The sequence below is a fragment of the Chiloscyllium plagiosum genome, unplaced genomic scaffold (genome assembly GCF_037043375.1).
Source record: "Chiloscyllium plagiosum isolate Xiang-an unplaced genomic scaffold, Cpla_swu_hap1 HiC_scaffold_24, whole genome shotgun sequence".
NCBI lineage: Eukaryota > Metazoa > Chordata > Chondrichthyes > Orectolobiformes > Hemiscylliidae > Chiloscyllium > Chiloscyllium plagiosum.
Window position 1 is genome coordinate 703187 of NW_028270162.1, and position 13873 is coordinate 717059.

Sequence of the window (13873 nt, forward strand, 5' to 3'; positions counted from 1 at the left end):
GTGCTGCACTCCCTCAGCACTGATCCCCTGACAGTGCGGTACTGTTTCTCACGAATATTCAGGTTTTGAAAATGAAGCATTACACATTGACCCCAGTGAAGGATGAAGGTAGTGATTCTGATTTGTGTAAAATTGCTTTTTGTGGTTCAGCAACCATGATTTCAATTCCGTGCTGCTGTGCAAAAACTGAATCGCTCTCAACCAACCTGTCGTGTTCTTCCTGTTAACTCATGTTGATCAGAAACAAGACACTGAATCATTTAACTGATGCCTGAACTTTGAGATGATATTGGTGAACCCAGTGTTTGGTTGGGAATCTGTGAAGGGTGCAGGGAGGTAATGTACAGGGCCATGAGTGACTAACAGAGCCTCTAACAAGTGAACCATTAAAGCTGTGTCACTGCCTACAGATACCTTCCTTCTCTGCTGCCATTAACAGAACAGCACCTCCTGCATCCACAAGTCTGCTTTGATTTTCGTTCTCATTCACTTTCCATATAATCTTCAGGAATCACATCAGGAAATTCCAAAGACAACCAGTGGAGTTCTGTAGCCGTGAATGAAGTCACTGGAATGAAGCGGAGTTATGAGATGATGGAAGGAGCCATCGTATGGGGTTTAACGACCCGAGATTCAGTGCCTTCCAGCTATGAGGGTAAGCGTGTGTGTGAGAGAGAGAATCTCTTCCGTTTTGAGAATTCCATCTTAGCCTTAATGAATGACAGCCATCAGGCTGGGAAGCCAGAGCTGAAGGTTATGTCTACACTCAGTCATACTCGCATCAATCTGTCAAAGGTCTGACAGCTCCTAACCCATTTTTCACAAATTGATCAGTTGGTTGGACAATTGTTACTAAGAAATTGTGTGTTGTTTATCTTTATAGAAGATAGGCCCTTAGAACTATGTCTAAGTCATTTTTGAAAACATGAAATGTTTTGGCCTCAACTGCTGCACAGTGGCAAAGAATTCCATAGGTTCTCCACTCTGTCAGTCCTAAACATTCTCCCCATTTCCTTAGATCCCTGGTTTTGGACTTCTCAGTCATTGGGAACATCCTTCCTGCGTTTAGCCTGTCACACCCTGTTAGAATTTTAGTGGTTTCTTTGAGATAGCTCCTCTCTTTTAAACTCCAGTGAATATAGTCCTAACTAATCCAGTCCCTCCTCATACTTAACCTCTCATTCCCAGGAGTGAGTCTGGTAAACCTTCACTGCACTCCCTTCATCTCCAGAAGATCATACCTCAGGTAAGGAGACCAAAACTGCACAGTATTCCAGGTATGACTTCATCAAGGCCCTGTCTAATTGCAGCAAGACATCCCTGCTGCTGTACTCAAATCCTCAGTACGAAGACCAACATACAGTTTGCCTTCTTCACCTACACATTTACCTTCAGCGACTGGTGTACAAGGACACCCAGGTCTCGTTGCAGTTCCCCCTTTCCTAACCTATTATCATTCAGATAATCTACCTTTCTGTTTTTGCTCCCAAAGCGAAGAGCCTCACATTTATCCACAGTATCTGCCACGTATTTACCCACTCACTCCACCTGTCCAAATCACACTGAGGTATCTCTTCATCCTCCTCACAGCTCATCCTCCCACCCAGGTATTGTGTCATCTGCAAACTTGGAGATATTACATTTAGTTCCCTAATTTTAAATTTTTATTCAACCTAGTTTTCTAATCACCCTGTTCAGCAATGTTATGACACATCTCTGGAAAAGATGAGACTTGACACTACCCCTGCACTACAAGATAGCCCCTTAAACCATTCCCAGGGTGTTTGGACAGTCCATCTTCCGGAGTTACACCAGCCCCACTCCCCATCTTTTCCTCCGCTACGTTGATGACTGCATCTGCGCCACCTCATGCTTCCACGAGGAGGTTGAGCAGTTCACCAACTTCACCAACATATTCCACCCGACTTTAAATTCACCTGCACCATCTCTGACACCTCCTTCCCCTTCCTGGACCTCTCCATCTCCATCAATGATGACCAACTCAACACTGATATTTTTTATAAACCCACCGACTCCCACAGCTACCTGGATTACACCTCTTCCCACCCTACCACCTGCAAAAATGCCATCCCATATTCCCAATCCTCCACCTCTGCCGTATCTGCTCCCAGGAGGACCAGTTCCACCACAGAACACACCAGATGGCCTCCTTCTTTAGAGATCGCAATTTCCCTTCCCACGTGGTTAAAGATGCCCTTCAACGCATCTCGTCCACATCCTGCACCTCCGCCCTCAGACCCCACCCCTCCAACCATAACAAGGACAGACCTCCCCTCCCCCCCCCCCGCCGTCTTCACCTTCCACCCCACCAACCCCCCCATCCCTATCCACCATCCATAAATACCATTCCCTCCGCGACTACCTCATCAGGTGCATGTCCCACAACAACCCACCCTCCTCTCCCAGCACCTTCCCCTGCCACTGCAGGAATTGCAAAACCTGCGCCCACACGTCCTCCCTCACCTCCATCCAAGGTCCCAAAGGAGCCTTCCTCCATCGCCACTCCCCCACCACCTGACACCTGGAGGAAGAACGCCTCATCTTCTGCCTTGGAACACTTCAACCCCAGGCATCAATGTGGACTTCACCAGTTTCCTCATTTCCCCTCCCCCCACCTTACCCCAGTTCCAACCTTCCAGCTCAGCACCATCCTCATGACCTGTCCTACTGGCCAATCTCCCTTCCCACCTATCCACTCCACCCTCCTCTCTGACCTATCACCATTACCCCCAGCTCCATCCACCTATTGAACTCTTAGCTGCCTTCTCCCCAACCCCCACCTCCTCCCATTTATCTCTCCACCCCGGAGGCTCCTAGCCTCATTCCCGATGAAGGGCTTTTGCCCAAAACATCGATTTTCCTGTTCTCGGATGCAGCCCCTTGACCTGCTGTGCTTTTCCAGCACCACTCTAATTTTGTCTCTGGATTAACAGTCTAGTGATAATGCCATCGCCTCACCGAAATACAAGTGCACTAGATTCATTATCAACTGGGCAGGTACTTGCTTCAGTAAAGTGACAGTAATGCAAGGATCGTATGTTTTGAACTTGTGCAAGGGTAATCCCCAATGGATTTCTAATCGATTGCCTTAACTACTCAGCCACCACCAAGTGCTCAGTTCCTAATCTGAATTATTAACATGTATCACGAACAGCCAATGGTTACTCATTTTGGTTTAGTTTTGAGGTATTGATTTCTTACTGGAGAATATGTATTGTGTGTTTTAGGGCTGATGTTTCGTGCTACTCCCAGGGCCAGACTGAGTCACCATGACTCCAACCAAACCCCTCAGGTTCATGGCTCAATCACACAAGGTACCTTCGCTCACCTGCAGACCATGATGGATATCATCAGGTGTAGATTGTCAGGAATCTTGGCTGTGAACATTCAGTTCATCTCTTCCAATCTCCGACACACTCTCTCCATCGCCCCATTTCAGTCTCACTCTCTATCTCTTTATCATTCTGTCTCTCTCTCTTTCTCACACTCTGCCTCCCTCGCTATCCCTCTCACTCCATCTCTCAGCAGACGTTCAAAACTTATTTCACGGTGACAGATACAAGAATTTCTACATCATTAATCAACTGGAAGCATTTATACAAGGAAATAGACTTTCTGCCTCTTTATATAAATAACCCCTCTGCCTTGAGGCAGAGTTCCAAAGTTACACAACCTTCAGAGAGAATCCCCCCCCCCCACCTCCAATCTGTGACCTGAAATGACCCCTAATTTTAAAGCAGTATACTCTAATTGTGGACGCCCACGAGAGGAAATGTCCTTTCCAAGTCCACCTCGTCAAACATCATTCAGGGTATTGTAATCTTCAATCAAATGTTTTGGTCTTCTGCATTGTACTGGAAGCAAGCCAGCCTGGCTAACCTGTTCTTCCTGAGAAAAGCCATATTCCAGTTATCAATCTTAGTAAGCCTTCTCTGAACCCCCCCACACTGTATATTTCCATCTTGCCTTAAATATGGCGACCAAGGTTGCACGTTGTAATTGAGGGATGCTATCACCACTGTCCTGTATAAATGAAGTATAAGATCCTTACTTTGATTAAATAAATACAGAAATTGTCAGAGAAACTCCGCAGGTCTGGCAGCAGCTTTGGAGAGAAAAGAGTCAGTGTTTCAGGTCCAGTTTTTGTTTTGGATTTCCAGCATCTGCCTTTTTTTTTGTTTATCCTTATTTTGATATTGAATTCTTGTTGAAATAAGAGCTGGCATCCCACAAGCTGCACCTTCATACTAACCTTTGCAACTCATGCACTAAAGCACAGGTCCTTCTGCACCTTGGACTTCAGCTATTCTCCATTTAAGTAATACTCTGTGTGCTTTTTAGTCTACCTGCCAAAGTGACCAACTTTGAATGTTTCCATATTATGCTCTATCTGCTAGTTTTTGCCCGCTTTATCATCTGCAAAACTCCTTATGTCTTCACACTTGACCTTCCTCCTTATTTTTGTGTCTTCTATGAATTTAATCACTATGTCCTTGCTCCCCTTTCTAACTTATTGACATTAGCTGTAAAACGTTGAGGTCACTTCTTCAGGACAGATCTGTAACACTAAAGAAGACTATGTTTCTGTCTCTTCACAGTTGTGGTCAGATCTGCTGGGTTTCTCCAGCAATGTCTGTTTTTGTTTCAGATCTCCAACATCCGCAGTTAGAGTCATAGAGATGTACAGCATGGAAACAGACCCTTCAGTCCAACCCATCCATGCCAACCAGATATCCCAACCCAATCTAGTCCCACCTGCCAGCACCCGGCCCATATCCCTCCAAACCCTTCCTATTCACATCCCCATCCAGATGCCTTTAAATGTTGTAATTGTACCAGCCTCCACCACTTCCTCTGGCAGCTCATTCCATACCCGTACCACCCTCTGTGTGAAAAAGTTGCCCCTTAGATCTCTTTTATATCTTTCCCCTCTCACCCTAAACCTATGCCCTGTAGTTCTGGACTCCCCCACCCTAGGGAAAAGACTTTGTCTATTTATCCTATCCATGCCCCTCATGATTTTATAAACTTCTATAAGGTCACCCCTCAGCCTCTGCCGCTCCAGGGAAAGCACCCCTAGCATATTCAATTTCTCCCTATAGCTCAAATCCTCCAACCCTGGCAACATCCTTGTAAGTCTTTTCTGAACCCTTTCAAGTTCCACAATATCTTTCCGATAGGAAGGAGACCAGAATTGCACGCAATATTCCAACAGTGGCCTAACCAATGCCCTGTACAACTGCAACATGACCTTCCAACTCCTGTACTCAATAATCTGACCAATAAAGGAAAGCATACCAAACGCCACCTTCACTATCCGATCTACCTGCGACTCCACTTTCAAGGAACTATGAACCTGCACTCCAAGGTCTCTTTGTTCAGCAACACTCCCTAGGACCTTACCATTAAGTATATAAATCCTGCTAAGATTTGCTTTCCCAAAATGCAGCACCTCGCATTTATCTGAATTAAACTCCATCTGCCACTTCTCAGCCCATTGGCCCATCTGGTCCAGATCCTGTTGTAATCTGAGGTAACCCTCTTCGCTGTCCACTACACCTCCAATTTTGGTGTCAACAGCAAACTTACTAACTGTACCTCTTATGCTCCACTCAAATCATTTGTATAAATGAAGGAAAGTAGAGGACCCAGCACCGATCCTTGTGGCACTCCACTGGTCACAGGCATCCAGTCTGAAAATCAACCCTCCACCACCACCCTCTGTCTTCTACCTTTGAGCCATTTCTGTATCCAAATGGCTAGGTCCTATCCCAGGACCCTACCATTACGTGTATAAGTCCTGCTAAGATTTGCTTTCCCAAAATGCAGCACCTTGTATTTATCTGAATTAAACTCTATCTGCCACTTCTCAGCCCATTGGCCCATCTGATCAAGATCCTGTTCTGTATCCAAATGGCTAGTTCTCCCTGTATTCCATGAGATCTAACCTTGCTAATCAGTCTCCCATGGGGAACCTTGTCGAACGCCTTACTGAAGTCCATATAGATCACATCTACTGCTCTGTCCTCATCAATGATCTTTGTTACTTTTTCAAAAAACTTAATTAAGTTTGTGAGACATAATTTCCCACGCACAAAGCCATGTTGACTATCCCGAATCAGTCCTTGCCTTTCCAAATACATGTACATCCTGTCCCTCAGGATTCCCTCCAACAACTTGCCCACCACCGAGGTCAGGCTCACTGGTCTATAGTTCCCTGGCTTGTCCTTACCACCCTTCTTAAACAGTGGCACCACATTAGCCAACCGCCAGTCTTCCGGCACCTCATCTGTGTTCTTTGTTTTATTTTTGATATTAAATTACCTGGCCAACAATTTGCTGCTTTCTCTCCCTTATTGATGGAGGGATTCTATCAGCGATCTTCCAGTCTGTTAGAACCTCTTAGTTGGGGTGGGGGTTGGAATAGAGCAGGGAGGGAGGGGAACAATATGGGGTGGACCAGAGGGTGGCAGGACAATAGGAGGGAGGGAGTCAGGAAGTATCCAAGTAACTATGTGATTTTTTTCTGCTGAGAGGAATTTAGAATCTGATAAATGTCAAGCTGTTTAACCTGTGTTTTTGCTGAGTGTCTCTGGCGTGTTCCCTATGTTGATTCTGTGCTGTGTTGACACTGTTCTGTCAGGATTACCTCGATCACCAGCTGATGGTCGGGCTGAGTGTGTGAGGAGAGATTCTAAGCAGATTAAGAGGGAAAGCTCACCGCCAAGAGGCACGTGCGATGGACTGAAGCAGAGGAGCCGGGATGGTCGTCTCCCAACTGTCAAGGAGGCAGGACGCTCGATCCATGAAATCCCTCGACAGCGATCCCACAGAACGCCAGAGACCTGCATGTTATCTAAATGCAGCATTGAGGACCCTGTCTCCCAGGTACGAAGGGTCCTGAGTTTGTGTGCATGCTGTGGGTGCAGCAGCTAAACACCCAGAGCACTCTGCTCACTAACTCCAGGCTCAATATTACTGCGTTTTGAAAACGCAATAAAATTTTTATTGAGTTTTGCGAAGTTTTTCTCTGTGAGGCCAAGTGAGTTTTCTCACCCTATTACCCCAAACTCCCCTCATTAACAAGTTACCAGGCCCCTATGGTATCCTGTTATTACAATGCTCGCCTGATTCTGCCACCTAATGAAGGTAGACATACTCCTCATTCTGGAATATCCTGGAATCCCTGGTGCTAGCACTATTGTTAAAAGGCCATTATGGATCAGATTAAGTACGCTCAGTCTGGACCTGTGCAGACCGGATGGTGGGGGTATGTAATGCCACATCTGAAGAGAAATTAAGTAGCAAGAGGTACAATAGGAGACTGCATATTAATGAGGGTGATAATGAGAGGGAATCCTTATTAATAGACCACTTGCCACTCACTGGTGAGAATCCTGTTTCAGTGTCCAGGAAAATGTTGACCATATTGTTCTCGTCCGTAAGAAAGGTCTCACTGAACGTCTTGCAGGATTCTCCCAAATTTCATCTCATTCAGGCATGGGAAGATCCCATCCATCGAACTGAACCCAAATTGAGGTTCCAGGAGAAAAAATAGTGATATATTTCCAATTTGGGATGGTGAGTGTCTTGAAGGGGAACTTATAGGAGGTCGTGTTCCCATGTATCTGCTGCCTTTATGGATGGAAGTAGTTGTGGGTTTGGAAGGTGATGTCTGAGGATCTTTGGTGAATTTCTGCCATGCATCTGTAGACAATAGACAGTGCTGCTAATGAGCTTCAGCGGTGGAGGGAATGGATATTTGTGAATGTGGTGCCAAATCAAGCGGCTGCTTCGTCCTGAGTGGTGTTGAGCTTCTTCAGTATTGTTGGAGCTGCCTCCATCCAGGCAAGTGGGGAGTATTCCATCACACTCCTGACTTGTGTCTTGTAGATGGTGGACAGGTTTTGGAGAGTCAGGAAGTGAGTTACTTGCCAAAGTAATTCCGAGCTGCTGTATTTATGTAGTGATTCTAGTTGAATTTCTGGTCAATGATAACCCCAAGGATGTTGATGGTGGAGGATTCAGTGATGGTAACACCAATGAATGTCCAATGGTGGTGGTTAGATTCTCCCTCTTTCTCTCTCAATGAAGATGGTCATAAGCTGGCATTTGTGTGGTACAGACATTACTTGTTTTGATATTGAAGCAAGGACAGAAATGGGCTTGAGACATGGAGGTCCAGGACAGGCAAGTAAAAATTGAAGAGATGACAGTAATCCCAATCTTACTGTAACCCAACACCAGCCCCAGCCTGTGTAACCGTTTGTGACCCAGTGCTAACCCAAGCCAAGCCTCATGGTAAATCTGGCATCATGTAATGAGTCTCAGTGTGAAACATGTTTTTCTACTGATTCAGCAACTTTTCCAGTGATAATCCATTTTACCCACTCACCAACCAACCTCTCTGATATTAACATAACCTGCCTTTGAATTGTTCCCTTTCAAATGGAAAGGCCCCAGTTTTTGATCCGATTATTTTGTGTTTCTTCTTTAGGGAGCTGCAGTAAAATGTGAGAACACGTCTCCAACAGCTGGTAACAAGCATACAAACCACTCACTGAGCAGCAGTTCCAGGAAGGTCTTTCACCCCAGGGAGCAGTTGGATCTGACGCTTGATGGTGGAAGAGGTTTGGACAGAATTCCTCACGATGTCAGCCCAAAAAGCCAGTTCAGTCCCATTGTTAGTGATGCCAGCTCGACTAAACAGGAATCTCCAGTCATTATACAGGAGTTAGCAAAGTCTGTCATCAGTCCACATTCCTACCCAGCAGCTATCCATTTTAATGGACCATTACACAGAGGATATCCTGGTTCAGTGAGAGAAGCAGTATCTGTACAGCAAGAAAATACCAGGAACAGAAACACAGCTATTTCCAGAGCAGTGGGTCACTGACAGCGAAACCACTGAGCAAAGTTTCCAACTCATCCCTCCGATTAACTGCTCTGTTCATTGCTGCTGGCCGGTTTGCTTTCAGTGTTTATTCATCATTTCAAATGTTTATCCTGGCAGCTTTTCCAGACAATAAGCTGGCAATCTCAGTTCTGATCCTCACAATCCACACCATTTTCAGGGACAGTTCCTGCTTTTGTTGTTCCTTTATGGGATGTGGGTGTCAGTGGCAAAGCTGGCAGTACTTACCCACATCCAGTGAATGGTGTGAATGATTCCCTCTCTCTCATCCTGATTCTGTGCTTGGCCTAATCCTGCTCCTTTTCCAATTCCCCCAACATTGCTTTTGATGTTACCCTCCATCCGATTACTGAGCTGCCCTCTCTTTTGCTGCCCCTGCATATCTTTACAACCTGTTAGATGGATTTTGTGGGATGGGGGAGTGGTGCTAATTGCAGGATGGAACACAGCAGCCTATACCTGATCGTTCCGACTTGCTGTGTAAAAAGCCAGTCTTCCCCTCAGTTCCTCACCCCCTCCCCCATGCATCCCTGAACCTGTAATCCTGTACCATCAGCTGAATGAGGACATTTCCCACTGCTCTCTCACGCTCCTGTTCTGATGATGTTCCTGTTGAAATCCAACGTTAGGAACCCACTCAGGATCGTATCTGAGTTTTTAATCCGATCTGGTATCAGCATCAGTCACATAAAGCTGTTTCTCGCTGGGTTTGGTTTGTGGCTCAAGGAGCTGCCTGTAAGGACTGACTCTCTGGGCCAGTGTTTAACTGACAATGGAACAGACCGAAACAGAGAGAACTGAAACTCTTCCAGTGCAGGCAGTGACCAACACTGGCTCTGAATCCAGAAACCTGCCTTCTCCTGCTAAACGATGGAAACCCTAGCCGGTTAATTCTGTCTGTCTCTCCACAACTACTGCCTACCCTGCTGAACATTACCAGCACTCTGTTTTTATTTTCAGTATTCACGTTACTTTGCTTTTGTATTCATGGGCTTTTGAACAGTAAGGTTTTAATTTTGAACAGTAAATTTGAATTGAGGATAAAGGGAGCAAGGACGTGTTTGAATTAAAGATACAAACTATCTGTAAACTAATTGTATTGTGGATCAGGTTCGAGGGGCTGAATGGTCTCCAGTTACTATGGGTAATAGCGATTTTTGAAAAGATTTGTAGGTTAGGTTAAGGTTCTGGATGTGAGCTTGCTCGCTGAGCTGGAAGGTTTGTTTTCAGACATTTAGTCACCATGTGAGGTAACATAATCTGTGAGCCTCTGGTGAAGCACTCATGGTATATCCTGCTTTTTGTTTATGTGTTTAGGTTTTGTGGGTGGGTCTCACCTTTGTCATCACCAAACAAAACAAATTAGAGGAACTACACCATCAATAATATCCTCACCAGCATAAAATTCACTAAAGAGGAGGAAAACAACAACAAACTGCCATTCCTAGATGTCACTGTAAAGCAAACAGCCAATGGGGAACTTCAAACCAACGTCTATAGGAGAACAACACACAGACCAAATACTGAACTACAGAACCAATCATCCCAACACCCACAAACGAAGCTGCATCAGAATATTATTTCAACGAGCCACCACACACTGCAGCACAGAGGAGCTACGCAGAGCAGAGGAACATCACCCATACCGTGTATTCAAAAAGAACGGGTACCCAATGAATACAATCCGCCGATTTCTCAGCAACAAACCCAAACAAGCAGACAAAATGCATCCAGAAACCCTAGCCACTCTCCCCTACATCAAATACATCTCAGAAATGACCACCAGACTACTCAGACCCCTCGGCACAAACCTACCAACACACTAAAACAGCAGCTAATGAACTTGAAAGACCCTATACAGACAACAATCAAAACTAATGTCATTAATAAAATACCATGCAAGTATTGTAACAAACAGGCAGTAAACTAGCCACCAGGATGCATGACCCTCTCTCACTAGTATCCTTACAGACAGATGAGGAAGGACAGCACTTTGACTGGGACGACACATCCATCCTAGGACAAGCCAAACAGGCACACAAGAGAATTCCTAGAAGGATGGCATTCCAACCAGAACTCTATCAACAAACATATTGATTTGGACCCTATCTACCATCCTCTGAGAAAAAGAACTGGAAATGACATCACCCACCTAAAGAAACCTAAACACATAAATAGAAAACAGGACATATCACCGGTGCTTCACTAGAGGGTCACTGATGTTACCCAGTATGGTGTCAAAATGACTGAAAACAAACCTTCCAGCTCATTGAGCAAACTTACATCCAGACTTGGGCGGCACGGTGGATAGCACTGCTGCCTCACAGCATCAGAGACCCAGGTTCAATTCCCGCCTCAGGCAACTGACTGTGTGGAGTTTGGTTCTCCCCGTGTCTGCGTGGGTTTCCTCCGGGTGCTCCGGTTTCCTCCCACAGTCCAAAGATGTGCAGGTCAGGGGAATTGGCCATGCTAAGTTGCCCGTAGTGTTAGGTGAAGGGGCAAATTAGATTAGATTACTTACAGTGTGGAAACAGGCCCTTCGGCCCAACAAGTCCACACCGCCCCGCCGAAGCACAACCCACCCATACCCTTACGTTTACCCCTTACCTAACACTACGGGCAATTTAGCATAGCCAATTCACCTGACCTGCACATCTTGGGACTGTGGGAGGAAACCGGAGCACCCGGAGGAAACCCACGCAGACACGGGGAGAATGTGCAAACTCCACACAGATGGTCGCCTGAGGCAGGAATTGAACCCGGGTCTCTGGCGCTGTGAGGCAGCAGTGCTAACCACTGTGCCACTGTGTCGCCCACAAATGTAGGGGAATGGTCTGGGTGGGTTGCTCTTTGGAGGGTTGGTGTGGACTTGCTGGGCCGAAGGGCCTGTTTCCACATTGTAAGTAATCTAATCTAGTCTAAACTACAGGTAATATTTGAGGTGCCCTTTTGTGAACTGGGCCTCAGGTGTTCTGCTTTGGATTTCTGTCATTGATTTCCTTTTCTAATTTTTTCAAAGGTAAAATGGTTTCTCAGGAGCGAAAGGCCACTCCAACATCCAGGGAAATGTCTTCTGCTAAATCCCCGCACAGAATGATCCCAGAGCACTTTGCACACAGCCAGTATGAACAGCTGCTGGGGAGAATGGCTGCAGCAGATTTCTATCAGAGTTCCGTTCCGCTGGGCGTTGATACCACTGCCTTAGCCCGGGCAGTGCCGTTTGATACAGGTAACCCCAGCCCCCTGTTTCCATCTCTCCACGGGCCTCCCCACCTCCAGGGGCTCTCTCCCGTCACTTTGAGAGAATTCTCCTAAAGGCTGATGGGGAACATTGTTTGTAATAGCAAACATTCAAATCGCAAGATTAACACAAACTTACAAACAAGTATATTTACATATTTAAATTTTAAAATTTACACGTTAAATTCATCAATTTATATATTTACAATGAATAAATTAATAAAAATTTACAAATGAAGCAGGCACCATTTTAAAGATCAATGTTAATGAGATGAACATTCAGTGACCAATCACTTTCCACAACCCCACAGGTAAGTGGCTTCTGACTGGCTGCAGCATTCCACCCTCAGTGATTCATTCTGAGTGGTGACTATTCATTCCTTCATTAAATTCTAGCCCTCTGTCCACATCCTGCCCCATGCCTACCCCTCTCCCACACAATCCCCCCACACAGACACACACATACACAATCCCACTCATATACCAACGTGCTGTTAATACAATTGACGGTTTGGAATGCTGATAGTTGTAGTGATTTTACTGAAAGTAGGCGATTGTTAATGAGTTCAGATCGCAGTCTCTGAGTGACCATTGGTTCTCACCTTGTTTCCAGCTGCTTACTGCCTCCCGAGAGCCCTGACTCCGGCAGGGTCTTACCCTCACCCATATGCCCCCCTCCTGCTTCGAGGCTGTCCTGAAGCTGCTGCTTTGGAAAACAGACAGACCATCCTGAACGACTACATCACGTCGCAGCAGATGCATCATCCAGCGACGACGGCAGTGACACACCGTACTCAGCTGCTTCGGGGCCTGTCCCCTCGTGAACAGGCCCTCACTCTAGGCTATTGTGCAAATCCTCGAGGTGAGTGCTCGAACCAATAACCAACACATGCAATCAACTTGACAAATCATGTGTTTGTGTTACACAGAAACCTTCCTGTGCACTGAGCAACATGGACTGCCTTGCATCTGAGAATTAATTCTTTGCGATTTTACTGGAATTAAATTTTAACATTGTCAAATGAATTTGAAATTCTCAAGCATCATTGACAAGATGGATGCTGGGTCAATGTGAAGTATAGTTTACAAACTTCACTGGGTAACCCACTATCTCCAGAGACATCATAAAAATTAAAGATTTTATAAAGTATACTGAATTCCCTAGGATTCCTCTCTTTTAGATCCAGTTTCATAAAAAGTACAGACCAGGTTTCTGTGTTTAGCAAGACTTACTCTTTATTACAAGTAGATAGAATCTAACTATAGATAAACAACCATGGCTCCCCCCCTCAACACACACATCCAGTTAGGCACAAAGAAAGCACCGGTGTTGTGGGTGGAGGGAAAGACTAGGATGGCAGTTCAGCGGCCCCTGTCCACAGGGTTTGCAGAGATGATCCTTGTACTGATCAGGCACTGCTTCACAATCTTCATTCTCCAGATATTTTCACCTGTTTGCAGGAGGCACAGAGTGGCTAGTTCTCACTTAGAAAGATTTATTAGATTAGATTAGACTAGACTTCCTACAGTATGGAAATAGTCCCTTCGGTCCAACAAGTCCACACCAACTCTCCGAAGAGTAACCCACCCAGACCCATTCCCCTACCCTATATTTACCCCTGACTAATGCACCTAACTCTATGGGCAATTTAGCATGGCCAATTCACCTGACCTACACATCTTTGGACTGTGAGAGGG

The 13873-nt window shown here is 45.6% G+C and overlaps 1 protein-coding gene across 9 annotated transcripts in view; it reads left to right on the forward strand.

Moving 5' to 3' along the window:
* Positions 1 to 13873, forward strand: part of ncor2 (nuclear receptor corepressor 2) — a 418107-nt gene that overhangs the window by 371517 nt on the left and 32717 nt on the right. For 8 of the 9 annotated variants that reach the window (XM_087999801.1, XM_087999810.1, XM_087999808.1 and 5 more), the window contains 6 exons: positions 509 to 655; positions 3249 to 3335; positions 6665 to 6909; positions 8519 to 8651; positions 11955 to 12164; positions 12789 to 13037. In XM_087999801.1, the coding sequence (XP_087855927.1) occupies positions 509 to 655; positions 3249 to 3335; positions 6665 to 6909; positions 8519 to 8651; positions 11955 to 12164; positions 12789 to 13037 (1071 nt within the window). The remainder of the gene's footprint in view (positions 1 to 508; positions 656 to 3248; positions 3336 to 6664; positions 6910 to 8518; positions 8652 to 11954; positions 12165 to 12788; positions 13038 to 13873) is intronic. The other variant, XM_087999806.1, reaches the window with a different exon arrangement.